The following is a 16278-nucleotide window of genomic DNA, read 5'->3' on the forward strand; positions in this document are numbered from 1 at the left end:
AGTGATGATATGGGAACATTTTTAATGAGACAAAGAGAGCCCCGGCACCTGGAAATGTGACCCCAACATGGGGCCCCAAATGTGACCCTAACCCAAGGGTTAGCCTTGGCTCAGGGTCTGACCTTTGCCCCCACTCCTGGGAGGTCACTTCTAAGCCCTAAGAATGCCCTGTTTGGTAAGAGTGCCTTTGTTCGGGGAGCCTGGGGGCTCAGTCGCTAAGTATCCTGGGATCAAGCTCTACCTCGGGCTCCCTGCTCCGAGGGAAGCATGCTTCTCCCTCTCCTGTTCCCCCTGCTTGTGTTCCCTCTCTCGCTGTGTGTCTCTCTCTCTGCCAAATAAATAAAAATCTTATTTTAAAAAAAGATGAGTGCCTTTGTTCACCTGTCATCTTGGGCCGTTCTAGACAGTCTATGCTAACAACTGGTAGATGCGGGTACCTTGGGCCACGTAGGATCAGTTTGCCCTCTGCTGGAGCTGAAGGTTAGGGTCGGCTGTGCAGGCCATCAGCCGTCTATGTGACCAGCTCCTAGGTACAGGGGAGCCTCCCGGGGGGACATACCCTGCATACTGTCACATCACTGTTGAAAGAAATAAATGCCATCCCCACGACTCCACTGGGAGCGGACAAGGGGAAGCCCCACACCTGGCCCCTCTTGTCTCTGAGAGTTTCACGGCTGTCTTACTCTGTGAGTCCTTCAAGATAATCACTGAACCTGAGGGTAGTCTTGGGGAATTCCATCCCTAGCGCCCGGTTATCTCTGACCAGCAATGCTCTGAGCCTGTCGAGGGCTCAGAGTGGGGCAGACTTTCTCAGCACTGGAGACCCAGGGAAATGCACTAGAGGGCTGTCCAGGGCTCAGAAACATCGAGCAGAGCACCGCGTCTGTAGGGGAAATGTCACCGACACTCAGGAACGTGGATGTGTGTAGGGACCAATACTGGTAAGGCCATAAACCCGAGCAGACCCCAGTGGGCTGGACAGGGGAACGTGTGAACGGACACAGTTACAGGCCTGCTATTCTTGGCCATGAGGACAAGACGGGTAAGCCACAGGAGCTCTTCCCTTCGAAGAGTGATTCAGCATCTCTTATATGCCAGGCACCGTGCCTACCACTTTATAACTGTCTGTCCCCACCAAGCAATTTAAATTAAAACTCATTAAAATAAGACTTAAAAAATTCACTTCCTTGGTCATGCTAGTCTCATTTCTGGTGCTCTGTAGACACGTGGTTAGTGGTGACCATCCTGGACGGTGCAGCTAGAGGCCACATCTCTTACTGCAGAATGTTCTAGAAAGCACCGCCTTACAGCAAAGAACCAGGAATCTACGATTCCCAAACTCAAGCTCTTTTCATGTTTCCCATGTTATCCTCATAACAGCTCTTGGGGGCATATGGGGCGGAAAACATTGTCGGTTCACAGAGAAAAGCAGCAAGGCCCTTGGGGGTTGTGCTAGAAAGTTCTAGAAAGAGCACCAGTGAGGATTCAGGACACCCAGGTTCTGGTCTGGGCCTTTCACCAACCAATGCGTGCCCCTGGCAAACCCCTTCTCCAGTCCAGGCCTCAGGGTCCCCACCCACATAAGGAAGGGTCAGCTGAGTTGGTGGCTGTCGCCGGGCTCCAAGGAGCCACAGGGCTCCACCACAGCAGGCAGGGGAAGGGACACTTCTGCTTGGCTGAGCAGGCTGTCCTCCATCTATCTCACTGGTGGCATCCACAACACGTGTAGACACCACAAAAGACTTTGGTTGTTTAAGATCTGAAAACTGTGGGATCCCATAGGACCCCGTGTCCTTCCACTCACAAATTTTCTGTGCTCTCCCAGGCCGGGGGACCACCCCCTGCAGCCCTGTCCCGACCCGCCAAGCCTGGCTCCTCTCTGACCTGCAACACGGGGCTCTCCTCGAAGTTGTAAGCGCTGGGCCGGCCCTCCAGCGTGGAGAAGGCCACGTTGCCGCCGCTCAGCGGGGAGATGTCACTGAACTCGGAGGTGCAGAAGGCCACGCGCTCGTCCTCCCCGGGGCGCAGGTACTGGCCCTCGGGCCTGCCGTAGGTCTTCTGGCAGGAGGCACTGTAGTACTGGTAGGGCTCCCACGGGCCGCCAGCCTGGGTGCGCTTGTAGATGGCAAAGCTCTCAGGGCGACTGGTGTGGAACTTCAGCCTCACGTAGGTGATCTCGTAAGCCTTCCCTGCAGCAGGAAGACACGGACCCATTTTACAGAAGGGAAGGGAGAGTCAGAGTCCTGGTACAGGGAATGGCAACGTTGTGTAAACTCTCTTGGGTGGGTGTAAACTCTCACTGTGCGTGGCGTGCCATGATCAATTAGCGATGCCTGTTGGGACGACGGAACCGGGCAGACAGAATGATACTGGTGGACCTCCTGCCATCCCTGACTTAGGCCAACTTGCCTCCATGCACAGGAATCTGAATGGTAACACCCCTGACAGGCAGCCAACCCTTTTTGCTCAAGCAACCAGTTGTTGCTACATCCTGAAGAAGCCTACTTTACCATTAGAAAGTTTATTTCTTTTACTAACCCCCAGCAAAGCCAACCGTTCCACCTGTGTCTTTAGGCTCATTCCTCCCCAGTGACTTCAGACTCCTGGGAGTCTGGAGAAACCCCGTTTCAACTCCCCCAAACCCTAATGCAACGCTTGCAGGACTCTCTAGTCTTCTGGGGTCCATTTAACTTCTCTCTTGGTCCAAATCTCTCAAGGGAATTCTGCCTCTGCTCGGCCCCACAGCCTCTCCTCCCAGCTTGGCGCTCAGGCCACTGCAATTCAGCTTCTCTGAGCTGCTGTGAAGCAACCTCACCAATAGCCCTCCTTGGCCACAGCCCGGGGCCCGGCCTTGCCTTACCTCCTGGACCACTGGCCATGCCCCTAGGCCTCCATGCAGCCCAGCCTCCGGGGTCACGCTCCTGGGCTGCTCCTCGGCCCCGGGGCTCGTCCCCTTCCCGAGTGCCACCTCCTCCATCAGCTTTAGCCCTGCCCCCCCCCTCACACTGCCCACACCAACATGGGGGCGCTTCTGGCTTTGGGCCCTGCCCTGCCCTCCTCTCCGCCCAGCTCCCTCCATCACGTCCTGGGAGAACCACAACTATCCCGAACCTGACAATGAGGCAGAGCTGTGCTAGCGGCCCAGATGGGCAGGAGGACTGTGGGTGGGGGGCGGAGCGGGCTGGGAGGAGAGGGTCCCTACATCCTCATCGGCCTTAAGGGGGCCTCAGCGAGCAGCCTAAGAACAGAAGACGCAGCCCCGAGGTCCCCAGCCACAGTCTTCCTTACCCACTTCGGTCCTCGGATTAAACATCTCAGTCCTACGGAAGCACTAACACCGTAAAACTCAGAAGGAAACACAGAAGCAGGTCTTTGTGACCCGAGCCGGAAAAGCCTTCCTACACGTGACCCCCAAAGCACACGTGACAGAAGCAAAAACGGACACACTGGACCTCACTGAAGTAAAAAATTATGTGTTTCTAAACACACTATTGTTGGGGCGCCTGGGTGGCTCAGTGGGTTAAGCATCTGCCTTTGGATCAGGTCATGATCCCTGCATCCTGGGATCGAGCCCTGGTCGGGCTCCCTGCTCAGTGGGGAGTCTGCTTCTCCCTCTGCCCCTTGCCCTGCTCGTGCTCTCTCTCTCTCTCTCTCACGGTCAAATAAATAAATAAAATCTTAAAAAAAAAAAAAAAAGACACTATTGAGAAAACGAAAACCCACAGGATAGGAGATTTATAGCAAATTTATAGCTGAGAAGTGATGTACTGAGAATATAGAAACAATTCTTACAACTTGATAATAAAAAAGGCCACCCAATTAAAAAACAGGCAAAAGGGAAGCCTGGGTGGCTCAGTGGGTTCAGTGGCTGCCTTCGGCTCAGGTCATGATCCCAGCATCCTGGGATCGAGTCCCACATCGGGCCCTTGCTCATCAGGGAGCCTGCTTCTCCCTCTACCTCTGCCTGTCTGTCTGCCTGTGCTCGCTCTCCCTCTCTCTCTCTCTGACAACTAAATAAATAAAAATAAAATCTTAAAAAAAAAATAAAAAAATAAAAAACAGGCCAAGGATCTAAACGGACGTCTCTCCAAAGAAGACACGCAAGTGGCCCAGAAGCCCACAAGGAGATGCCCAACACCGTCAGCCAGCAGGAGACGCAAACCTGAACCACAGGGGACACCACTTCTCTCCCCTAAGCCGCGTACAACCACAAAGACATAAAAGTAAGTGCTGGTGAGGATGTGGAGAAGATGCAGCCCTCCCGGCCTGCCGCTGGGGAACAGCCGGGTGGTTCCTCGAGAGGCACACCATGTGACGCAGCGGCTCCAGCCCCGAGCCTGTGGCCCAGTGAAGGCGAAACACATGTCCCTGCAAATGCACATGGATGTTCACGGCGGCATCACACGTGATATCCCAAGAGTGGAAGCAACTCAAATGTTGGCCAACTGACCCGTGAATTAATAAATCGTGGTACGTCATACAGCAGAACAGTGTTCTGTGATAAAAAAGGCATTCTTTTTTTTTTTTTTAAGATTTTATTTATTTATTTGACAGAGAGAGACACAAGTAGGCAGAGAAGCAGGCAGAGAGAGAGGAGGAAGCAGGCTCCCCACCGAGCAGAGAGCCCGATGCGGGGCGATCCCAGGACCCTGAGATCATGATCTGAGCCGAAGGTAGAGGCTTAACCCAGGAAGGGCCTTCTGATATACACCACCTCGTGGATATGCCCGGAAAACAGTATCGTAAACAGAAGAGGCTAATCACAAAAGACTACACATCGTATGATTCCACTTATCCTGGATGTTGAGACAGAGAGTAGGTGAGTGGTTGTCAGGGTCTTAGGGAGGAGCAGAGACTGAGGAGTGCTGCTAAGGGGTACAGGGTTTCTTTAGGGGGTGATGAAATGTCCCAAAGGCGACAGCGGGGGTGGGGATACAACTCTACGAACAGACGAAAACCCACCTTGACTTTAAATGGGTGGATTGGGAGGCACCTGGGTGGCTCAGTGGGTTAAAGCCTCTGCCTTCGGCTCAGGTCATGATCCCGGGATCCTGGAATCAAGCCCCGTATCAGGCTCCCTGCTCAGCAGGGAGTCTGCTTCTCCCTCTCTCCCCCTGCTCGTGCTCTCTCTCTCTCCCTCACTCACTCTCTCTCAAATAAAATCTTAAAAAAAAAAAATATGGGTGGACTGTACAGCAAATTACAACTCCACAAAGTTATTTTATCTGTATTTAAAAATTGGACCTTTGGGCATCTGGGTGGCTCAGTGAGTTAAGCCTCAGCCTTCGGCTCAGGTCATGATCCCAGGGTCCTGGGATCGAGCCCCTCGTTGGGCTCTCTGCTCAGCGGGGAGCCTGCTTCCCCCTCTTTCTCTGCCTGCCTCTCTGCCTACTAGTGATCTCTGTCTGTCAAATAATTGAATAAAATCTTTTAAAAATAAAAATAAAGAAAATAAAAATTGGACCCCTCACCACCATTAGGATGGCCATGATTCAAGGCAAAAACCAACTATTAACAAGTGTTGGCAAGGACGTGGAAAAATGAAAACCTTGTGTATGGTTTGTGGGACTGTAAAATGGTGCATTCGCCATGAAAATGTTTGGCATTTACTCGAAAAGTCAAAAAGGAAGGGCCCCACAGTCCTGGAATTTGGGTATAAACCCCGCAGAAATGAAAGCACGACTTCGCAGATATCTGTACCCCCCTGTTCCCAGTGGAACTCTTCACAACAGCCGGAAGGCAGAAAGCAAACCCACGTGTCCATCAACGGATGATGGACAAACTGTGGCCTATGTGTAACGTGGAATAGCATTCAGCCCAACAGTATTCAGAAAAAGAAGGAAATCTGGACACCCATTACAACAGAGATGGACCCTGGGGACATTATGTGGAGTGAACTAAGCCAGTCACCGAAGCACAAATACCATGATCTCACTTACAGGCGCTTGTTAGGGTCACCGAGTTCGCACGATGGGGAGGTGAGCTGGCGGGGCCAGGAGCTGAGGGAGGGGGCCAGGGAGTCAGTGTTTAATAGGAACAGAGCTTCAGTTGAAGAGGGAAAAGCCCTGTGGGTAGGTGGGTGACGGTCACATGACGACACAAATGGTTAAGACGGTCAAGTTTTACCTTATGTGTATTTCACGCAAGGAAAGAAAAGCCGGGGACCCTATCTGTGTGCATCGGCCCTTTGGGAAGGCAGGTTGGCGGCATGATTGAAGAGCCAAGGAAGGATCTCTTACCTTAGGTAAAATCACCCCATTTCTGGGCATTCAAACAAGGGAAGGAGCCTACATGCGTGAAAACCAGCATCTGCGCGTTTTTTAGAATGGGCGGAAAATGGGAACCCTCAGAGTCCAAACAACAGTATAAATTCACGGGATGATCGAGGCCACAGAAACAGACAGCAGTGAGCCTGGAACACACGGGCAAAGCTTCAGCCAGAATGGTGAAGAGAAAGACACAAGATCATATGGTCAGAATCGTCAGATTATAATTTAAAAATCCCCAAAGGATAGGCAGCAAAGGAGTTGGTGCGGCTGCCCTCTGGGCAGAGGGCTGTGAGTGACATTTCTTCCTTTTCAACTGTTCTCCGTTCTCCTAATTCTCTCTCACAAAGCTTGTTCTAATTTAAAAACTGGAGAAAACACATTTAAAAAAAAAATTTTTTTTTTTTGGAAAAGCAACCGCCTTGCCATGCTCTGTTTCAGATGTTTTTCAAAGTTCCGTTGCAGCTCAGCTTGGCACCAGAACGCCAAGCCCCCGACAAGAAAGCACGTGTCGGAAACTGACTCAGTGTCTAGGGGAGCAGCCCGTGGCTGCTCGTGTTCCGAGGTCCGGGCTTTGGAACCGGGGTGGGCCTCACCCCAGATGTGCGTTCTCGAAAGCACGCTGGGTGGAGGAAGCTGTGGGTCCCACAGCCCAGACTCCTCTGTAAACATCAAGCAGCCAGACACCTCGCGGGCGGGGAGCTTGGAGCCACTTAAAAGGTAGCTGGCAGCTAGAAGTGTGATCGGAAAAAGGCAGTCACTGGGATTTCATGCAAAGAAGCAACATCACGCACTAGGAGACATCACGGCTTTTCCTCTTCCTTGCCAAACCAGGAGGTGAGAGAAGACACGGGAACATCACAGAGACTCGGCAGGGACTTTCTGTTATAAGAGTTAATTAGAAGGGCCAAGAAAACAACTTAATCCCAGCTTTGTGATGAAAAGGTTTCTGCCAAAGGCAACCCAAAGGCTGAGGAAGGAAGCAGCCCCCAGATCTTCTAAGCAGTGGACAAGAATTAAATTTGCAGCCTCAACCCATACCCTCACAAGCGCCAGGCGATGACAAGGCTTCAGGGTGATTAAAACAGGTGTGTTTCTACCAGAAAAAATGAGCCAAAATGTCATCCCCCATTGTTAACTGGGGACGATACTGCTTGGGAGTGCACAGATCTCAGCCCAATATGCTGTTCCCTCTGTCTGAATGCTGTTCCCTGTTCTCCTCACCTGTCTTCTATGTATCTCTCTGGCTTAGCCAACTGACCACATGCCTCAGCCTCAGCCCAGGGTGGAATGCCCTTTTTCCCACCTTTCCTGGGTGACGACTACTCACCCCTAGTGCTATGGGTTTGCGTACCTCGTCAGAGCTCCCAGTTTCCCTGGGCTTCTTCATCTAGTTCTCTCCCACTAGTCCGTGACCCTCTTGGAACAGGGCATGGGACTCCTTAGAGCCGAGCAGTGCCCCCACACAGTAGGTACTCAATAAGTGCTTGCCATATGAGCAAGTAAAGACAAAGCATGATCTGTGCCTTCAAGGAGTTTATAACCCAGTGAGCGAGCTGAGACAGGCAGGTCTCACAGTGCTGCTGACACTGCAAGCCACGACCTCTGAATGTGTTTCTTCTAAAACAGCTGGCATTTAGTGAGCACCTACTATGTGCCAAGCACCATGCTAAGTGCTTTATTTATACCATATATCCCCCAACAATTAAATCGCTCTGCCTGTTTTAACAGCAAGGGGCCTGAGGCTGGGGTGGGAGATAGGAACTCACCCAACATCATGCAGCAAACAGCTGGGTCTCTGCTTGACAGCAGGCTCATCTGCCCCCAAAGTCACTGCCCTGAACGAGGCTACCCTCGGTCTAGGAATCTGTGGGTGCCCAGAGACAAGGGGCTGCCCAGGAAGGGGATGCTGGTACCCACAAAGACTGCGGAGGCCACGCAGACCCGCACCAGGAGCACCAAGCATGTCCTCTCCAGCCAGCTGGGACAGAAAGCCCATCAGAGATGACACCAGGGCAGTCATAAAACCAAGCCAGCGCACATCCGGCACTGACCAAGCAGAATGAGTTCGGGACAGAGAGGCTTATTTTGGGAAAGTGGAAACAAAACAAAGCTCTCTAATCGGAGCCATCTGGGCAGCAATGGCCCGGGGTGGGGCTGGGGGGGGGGCAGGGTGGGGAGCTGAGCTGGGAATGTGTGGGTGAAGCTGCCCTGCCCACTGGGGCATGAGAACCAGGTGGGGAGAGCTGCTCCCGGCCTATGGGGTAATCACTTGGCCCAATCACGGTCATTCACTGTTCCCGTCTTCCTCCCCCACCCCAGCTCTTGGCAGTTCAGGGCACAGCGGGGCCTGCGAGAGCTGGGAATTCCCACAAGCGCAACGCCAGACGCCACGAGAGCCCGGCAGACGGAGGGCCGGGGCCGTCCCAGTTCTCTCATGTTTGCACCAAGAGTCTACACCCTACATATGGATCAAGATTGTCAAGCGTGTTGTCTAGCCTGCGAAGAGCGAGCGGTTTCATCTGATTGATTATTGCCTAGGGCTTTGTGTTAAGAAGGTCTGATCGGAGATGTGGCTGAAATGTACCAACTACACGTTTGCAAAGGGAGGTGGCGGGGCATTCGGGGCCACTGCAATAAATCGGGGAACAGATGAGGGGCCGCGTGAAAATGATGGAGAGGAAGACATTCCAGAGAACAATCTGGTGATCTAGTGATCTGGTGATCCGGTGATCCGGTGAATGCTGAAGTCAAGGGAGGGAAGAATCACAGAAGGCACCCAAGTTTCTTGCTCTGGTGTGTGGCGAGATGGGAACATGATGCCTTTCCTTTTTTCTTTTAAATACGAACGAAATTTGCCACCTTAACCTTTTTTACATTTTTGGGTTTTTTTGAGAGAGAGAGTTCGTGGGAGAGAGTTGGCTCCATGAGCAGGCTCCACGCAAAGCGTGGAGTCCAGTGCTGGGCTCGATCTCATGACCCTGAGACCAAGACCTGAGCCAAAAATCACGAGCTGGATGCTCAACCCATTGACCCAGCCAGGGGCCTCAAGTTTGTTTTCGTTTTTTTTTTTTTTTTTTTTTTTTAATTTAAGGAGCTCTACACCCAACATGGGGATCGAACTCAACCCCGAGATCAAGGGTCACAAGTTCTTCCGACAAAGCCACCCAGGCGCCCCCATCTAAACTATTTTTAAGTACACAGTTCACCGGGAGTAAACACACCCTCCCCGCCGTACGGTCCTCACCCCGATCTCCAGAATTCGTCTTCCCAAACTGAGAGTCCTCTCCCCGCGAGCGACTTCCCACTCCCCACCCTGGCACTCACCATAGACGTAGGCTGTTCTAGGGGCCTCCTGCGAGCGAAATCACCCAGCACGTGTCCTTCTCCGCGTAATGCCCTCTGGGCTCGCCCACCCCTTTGCAGCGGGTGTCAGAACCCCCTCCTCCCCCAGGCTGTGCAACATCCCGTCAGGTGTGAGCACCACGTTTCCCATCGTTATTCGCAGGTCAGCAAACAGCTGGATCGCTTCGGCTCTGGCTGCTGTGACTACGGCTGCCTTTACCTTTGGACCCGAGGTTTGAGGCCCATGTGACATCCCACAGCTGACATGCAGGAGGTTGTCAAATGACCCGGTCGAGGGCTCCGGTGGGAGACTGGGAGAGAGGTGCTGGGGGAGTCCTGAATGTCGACCAGGATTCCAATAGGCACAGCGGAGCGCTCGTGTGGGCAGGGCTGGCACGGGATGACGGCGAGCAGGGGAAGACAGGGGAGAGGTGGCTGGAGCGGGGCAGGACCAGGAGGAGGGTGGGGAGCCCCGTGAAGGCCACAGCTTAGGCATTGGGGATGCATCTGGAACGCTGCCTGCACTCACGCCCTCGCTGCCTGGTCCCCAGCGAGGGACCGTGGTGTGGGTGTGGCCGGGACACGCTGGGGTTCACGTCCAGCGCCACACTTACCTGCTCTTTGGCCCCTTGGACAAAATACCTAACTTCCTGGGGGTTTAACTGGGCCAGGGACGTGAAGGCAGTGCCTTATCTTCCTTTCCTTTTTTACGGCCTTGCAGAATGGGCATAGTATCGGGGCTTATGGAGGAGATGCCTGCAAAGGGCTCGGAACGATTCTACGCAGGCGGCACGCACGCGGCTAAATGCTGGCTGCCCTTCCGTTCATTACACGGCCAGCGTTTCGCGAGCACCCCTGCGCAGGGGGCCTGTGCTGAGCGCTGTGGCGCAGCTGTGCAAGCAAGCTTTCCTTCTGCATCTCAGAGCTAGGGCTCGACACAAACAAACCTAAACCCCAGTGTAGCACGACATGCTGTGACGGAGTAAGGCCGGGGGGCTGCCCGGAGGAGGGCGCCTCTAAGCTGAGCAGGGCAGACAGTGGCTTGTCCACAGCTGCATCCCAAAGGCCTGGCCCAGGGCCTAACACACGGTAGGTGCTCAACTGAGCTTTGGGATTTCTCTCTCCTGTCAGTCCTGGGTCGGTCCTGAGCAGCCCAGACAAGGGTGAGGCGGCCGGGACCAGCTGGACGCAGGGGCTGCAGGGAACGGCAGCTTCTGTGAGTGGACGCACACCAAGGCTGTTGCCTTGACCCTTGGTCTGTGTAGAGCCCAGCGTTCCCGCCAGAACCTCCAGGGAGAAGGGAGGAGGACGCGGCCCCCAGCCCCGGCTCCAGCCAACGCAAACACGGCCGCCCACGGGACAGGAAGCCGCCGTGCAGCCGAAGCTCTAGAGACCTAGCGGCTTCGGGGCTCTGCAGCGGCCAGCAGGGTCCTCGTGATGTCCAGCCCCCACCCAGGCCAGGCCCCTCTGTCTCCTTGTCCCCTCTGCTCCCGCCATCCAGTCTCCTGGCGGCCCCGGGCTGTCCCCTTGACCTGAAAGATCCTTTGCTCCTTTGGCAGCCCGCTACCCTAGAGATCTCAGGAAGGCCTGCTAACCATGTGTGTTCCCAGGGCATAAATCCTCATTCCCGTCATCCTGGGCTTACCCCGTCTCCTGGCAGACTGTGCCCCTAGGCCAGCAGGGCTGAGGCTCAGCTCAGGCTTTGGGCAGCCAGCTGAACAAAGGCACAGAGAAGGCCTGCACATGGCAGGCAGATCTGAGCCTGGGGAGGGGCCAGTCAAGAGCCCACCTGCCTTCCCCCTGCATCTATCTCCTCTCGGGGCTCAGTGCGCACCTGCTTGGGTTTTCCTGTCACTTCAGGAGCTTCTTAGAAATCCAAGGAAGTTTTCAAGTGAGAAAGGAGTTTCTCTCCACCCTCTCCAAAAGCCAAGGCGCAGACCAGCCTAACTCTGCAGATGATTGTTCTCACGTGAAGCACCGTCATACGGGACCCCGGGGTGTGCCAAGTACTGGCTGCGTGACCCCGGACAGCTGACCTTACTTTCAGAACCTCAGTTTCCCTGCATGTAGAAGAACTCGGGCTGGGCTGCGGTTCCGAGCACTAGGTGGGAACCCACAGAACTGTGTCTCTCATTCCCGATGACCAAGCACCTCCCCCAGCTTGCCTGCTTTCCAGGGCCTCCGTGGAGGGTGAGGAGCCGCCAGACCCCGCTGCTGCCTTTCATCCCAGACAGGAAGGCTCAGCTTGGCGACTCCGGGATTTGGAACAGATGTCTGTGAGATCACAGGGGGCTGGGAAAGCAGCGACCTCCATCCCGGAGCTGACCAGCCGCCTCTCCCTCCCCGGCCCCTCTCCCCGCTCCTTCAGAGGCCCCAGGCCAGAGCCAGCCACCCATCCTCCCCTCCCACGAGCCCCCAAGGAGTGGGGGACCTGCAGAGGAGCCAGCAGAAGTGCCCTGAGGACCAGGGGGAGAGGACGGGGGCCTCCGCTGGGAACACCCTGACGACAACCCCAGACCTCCTCTGCCCCCGATATTATGCAATCCACAGCTCAGCAAGGAGCAAACCGAAGCTGAATGGAACCCAAGATGGGCTCAGTCTGGGGTGGCTATGGGTCTCTGGGACCCCCAGTGCAGAAAGAGGACCCAGGGTCAGGACATCTTTTGGAAGCCAGCTCCGCGAGCGTTTCCTAATCCCTGGGTTGAGGCCACCCTCGGGGAAGCTCAGCCCTGAGTTGTTCTCAGCAGAGTGGCCTTGGCCACACACAAGGACTGTCACAGCTCCTGTAAGCACGTGGCCAACCTGAACTCATGGAGCCTGCACGATGACCAGGGGGAGGTGGCCGGTCTCAGCCCTATTTCACAGGGGAGGACACGGAGGCACCAAGAGACGGAAGCACTCGCCCAGCAAGTGGCTGAGCCCTGCCTGCGTCCTAAGTTCATTTTGTGATATCTACTCCACTCTGTCCCCAGAGCAGGCCAACGAGATCCCAGGCTGGGACCAGATGCACAGGACCGAGGAGGGGACACTGCCATCCATTCATTCGGGCTTCCTTTCTCCACCCGTGAACATTCTGGAGCCCCTCCTATCCGCCTGGTGCCGCACCCGGTGACGGAAAGAACACTGGGTCAGGGCGAGGTGTGTGTGTTTGTGAATATGCATGTGTTTGAGTGTGACTATATCCGTGTGTGAGAGTTTGAGTGAATGAGCAAGTGAGTATGTGTGGGTGTGTGAGTGTGAGGGTGAATGTGTGACTGAGCAAATGCAAGTGAATGTGTGTGTGAATGGAGGGGTGAGTGTACAGGTATGTGTGTGAGCATGTGGGTGAGTAAATGTGTGCGTCTAAGTCGACGTGTGACGGTGAGTGTGTGGACACGAGTGTGGGTATGGGCACGTGAGTGGATGTGAGTGTGAGTAGGTGTGTGGGGATGAGTATGAGTACACGCGCGTGAATGTGTGCCCGTGAAGGAGTGGATGTGTGAGTGTCGAGGAGTGTGTGCACATGAATGTCGAGTACATGTGTGCAAGTGTATGAGTGTGAGATGTGTGTGATATGGATAAGTGTGTGGATGGGCACAAGTGCGAATCGATGAACATGAATGTGTGTGCACGTGTGAGTGTGACTACATGTATGTGGATAAGCATGTGAGTGAGTGTGAGCACACGAGTGTGCGTAGATGTGTGCAGGTGAGTGAGTGGGAACAGATGTGTGTGGCTGAGCATGAGTGTGAGCCGATGTGTACAGACAAGCATATGAGGGTGCACAGATGTATGTGATGAGCACATAAGTGTGAGAAGATGTACGTGTGTGAGTGTGCATAGATGTGTGTGGATGAGCAGACGTAGATAGCAGCAGTGTGAGTAGATGCATGTGACTCTGTCTGAGTGTGGCTGAGCGTATAAGTGTGAGTAGATGTGTGTGGGTGTGAGCGTGAAGTTCCCTGTGGCTAAGTGTCCCAGGCAGAGCTCAACAAGGTCACCCGGCCAGGCAACCCGGCCAAGCGGCCGCTTGCGAACGCTCAGCTAAGGGGAGCTGCCCCCAAACCCCACCCCAAGATGCTTCCTGCCCCCCCCTTTGTCTGAGCGGGGACAGAGCCTCTTGCCCACCCCTGGCTCCACTGACACAGGCAACACACCAGCCAGGCCCCCACCCTCTGTCATGGAACAGCGTCTTCCCCCACAGCCCCCACCCTGTCCCAGATTCCTTCTCCAATGGTCTTGGGGTTCTGCCAGCCCTGTCCAGCCAGCTCCCCCAGACTCCCTCCCCACGCTGGTTTCCTGTCACCCGCTGGGCAGAGACCCCGCCCCATCTAGCAGTCCAGACAAGCCAGTGACAGTGACAGTGAAAGCCCGGGGAGCTGCGCTGCTTGGGGGTGATAGCGCACAACTGGCCTGCTCTGCTGAGGGGCCCAGTGTCCCCACCCCCACCTCACTTCAATGTCATCTCCCAGTCCTCCCTGAAGCGCTGTCACCCAGGGTTGGAAGAGCCAATTCCATGGCTGGGTGGAGCTCGACCTTGGATATCCATGATTGCTTCTTTCCAGTCATTTAGCAGCTGTGTGCCTTTGGGCAAGACACTTAACCTCTCTGAGCCTCAATTTTCTCATCTGAAAACTGGGCATATGGTCCCATAACCCCTAACCCAAACTGCTTAGCTGTGGATGTGTTTTGGAATTCAGAATTGTTCAGGGTTTAGAGAGACGATGTAGTCCTTATACTACGGCTTGTGTGAACACCCCCAGCTGGGTTTGCTCCCCCCCAGGCTGTACTTAAATGAGATTTCAGTAGCAAAAACGTATGAATATTCATTCTAACTAGGATAAACAAGGTCTATAAATAGCCTTGGGTCGGATTTAGCAGCCAAAACGAATTACAAAAACACTTGAATTTTCAAAGTTTGGGGAGATTTCAAACCCACAGACAAGGGAGTGCAAACGCGTGGACACCACCCCCCCCAAAAGGGGCTGCAGGCAATAGATAAGATGTGGAGTTCAGGGCCTGGCACGTCTTGGGGCCCAGGGAGTACCTGGACCGGGCTGGACTCGAAGGGGAAGGGGATACTCCCATTTCCAAACGGGAGTGAAGGGCTGGGTCCAGACTCCAGATGCTGAGCCAGAGGGAAGGGAGGGGCGGGAGGGGCAGGACGGCCTGGCCGTCAAGCCCAGTCACCCAACAGCAAGCTTCCCTCCTGCTCAGGGGCTAAGCCTTCCCGGAGGTGAAGCCTTGTCTCCTAGCCCCAAGAACACACCCAGCACTGCCCACAGCCCCAGGGATTCATGAGCCCCCAGAGCCCCCACGATTAAGAGCTCCTGCCCCAGAGGGCGGACTAGTGCACCCCCGGGTGAGTCCCCCCTTGTCCCCCACAAGGCTCTGAGTCTAGGAGGCAGCAACCCCTTTGCAGCGCACGACCCTCAATCCAGACCCACAGCTCTGTAAAGGGCTCCGGGGAGGCTTCCCGCCCCTGCCCGCCCCCTCGGGGCCACCTACCCGTCCTCCCTTCCCGTTACCCGGGAAGGCGGGCAGCGGGCACGGGCCACGTCGGGTCTGCCGCCAAGCCGGGGCGCGCGGCGCCCCCCGACGGGCTGCGGTCCGGGGACGCGGCGGCGCTTACCCAGGCGGAGGGTGAGGTTGACCGAGGTGGGGTACTGCACGCCGAAGGCCATGGACGGGCTCTGCCACCAGGTGCTGTCGTCCTGGCTGTGGAAGTCGGTGAGGTAGGCGGCGTCGTGGCGGCGCCGGGGGTCGGCGGCGTCGCAGCGCTGGCACTGCGCCCCCGCGCCCGGCGCGCCCACGTGCGGGCAGAAGTCCTCGGGCGGGCGGCCGCACGTGTGCGAGGCCTCGGCGCGCCGGCCGAACGCCGCGTTCTCGAACACCGGCAGGCAGCGCTGCGGCCGCCCCGCGTCGTCGTAGCACGCGCCCATGCCCGCGCCCGCCGCCCGCGGCGCCAGCAGCGCCAGACCCAGCAGGAGCCCCGCCGCCGCCATGGCCCCCGGGCACCGACGCCCGCGCGCGCCCCGCTCTGCCCCGGCCGGCTGCGCCGCGGTGGGCGCCCACCCGCCTCCCTCCGCCCCTCCTCCGGGGGGCGGGGCCGGGGCCGGGCCGGGGCGGGGCCGGGGCGGGGACCCGGGCGGGGTGAGGGGAGGGGCGGGGCGGGGCGGGGAGGGGCGGGGCGGGGCGGGCGGGGCCCCCACCTCGCGGCCGCGCGGTCCCTGGGCGCTCACCCCCACCTGCTGGACGTGCCCGGGAGTGCCCCAGCTGCCCCGGGGCCCTGCGGCGAGAGCCCGCCGCCAGGAGCCTCGGCGTCCTCATCTGTGAAATGGGACTGGTCACGACGCGGGGTCATTTGCACTCTGTGCGGTGTCGGTGGCTGCTCAGAAGGTGGCAACGGCTCGCTGGGGTCTTGCCAAGGCCTAAGAGAGAGGGTCTTTCTGCCTAGTCCTTCCCATGGCAGCAGAGTCACCCAAGGCAGATTCTGGGATGGCTCCTCGCCTTTCGGCCTCCCCATGACCTCTGAACAGTCCTCCCACGGGTCACGTCTGCCTGAGATATTTGTGACCAAGGGTACTGGTCTCGTCACAGTGTCCCCTCAGAGAGGCCTTCCTGGCCCACCCCTGATCGCTCTCCCCTTTTATTTACTCTCCATTTCCTAAAATTAGTAAATCAAGAG

At 56.2% G+C, this 16278-nt stretch overlaps 1 protein-coding gene across 1 annotated transcript in view; it reads right to left on the minus strand.

The window, feature by feature from the left end:
• The window catches only part of LAMC3 (laminin subunit gamma 3), a 55965-nt gene extending 40368 nt beyond the window's left edge, over window positions 1-15597 (minus strand). The window contains exons 1-2 of the mRNA XM_059410523.1: window positions 15223-15597; window positions 1885-2189 (exon numbers count right to left, since the gene is read on the minus strand). Coding sequence (XP_059266506.1) covers window positions 1885-2189; window positions 15223-15595 — 678 coding nt within the window. The 5' untranslated portion in view covers window positions 15596-15597. The remainder of the gene's footprint in view (window positions 1-1884; window positions 2190-15222) is intronic.
• Window positions 15598-16278: the final 681 nt, after the last annotated feature.

This window comes from Mustela nigripes, chromosome 9 (assembly GCF_022355385.1).
Source record: "Mustela nigripes isolate SB6536 chromosome 9, MUSNIG.SB6536, whole genome shotgun sequence".
Taxonomy (NCBI): Eukaryota; Metazoa; Chordata; class Mammalia; order Carnivora; family Mustelidae; genus Mustela; species Mustela nigripes.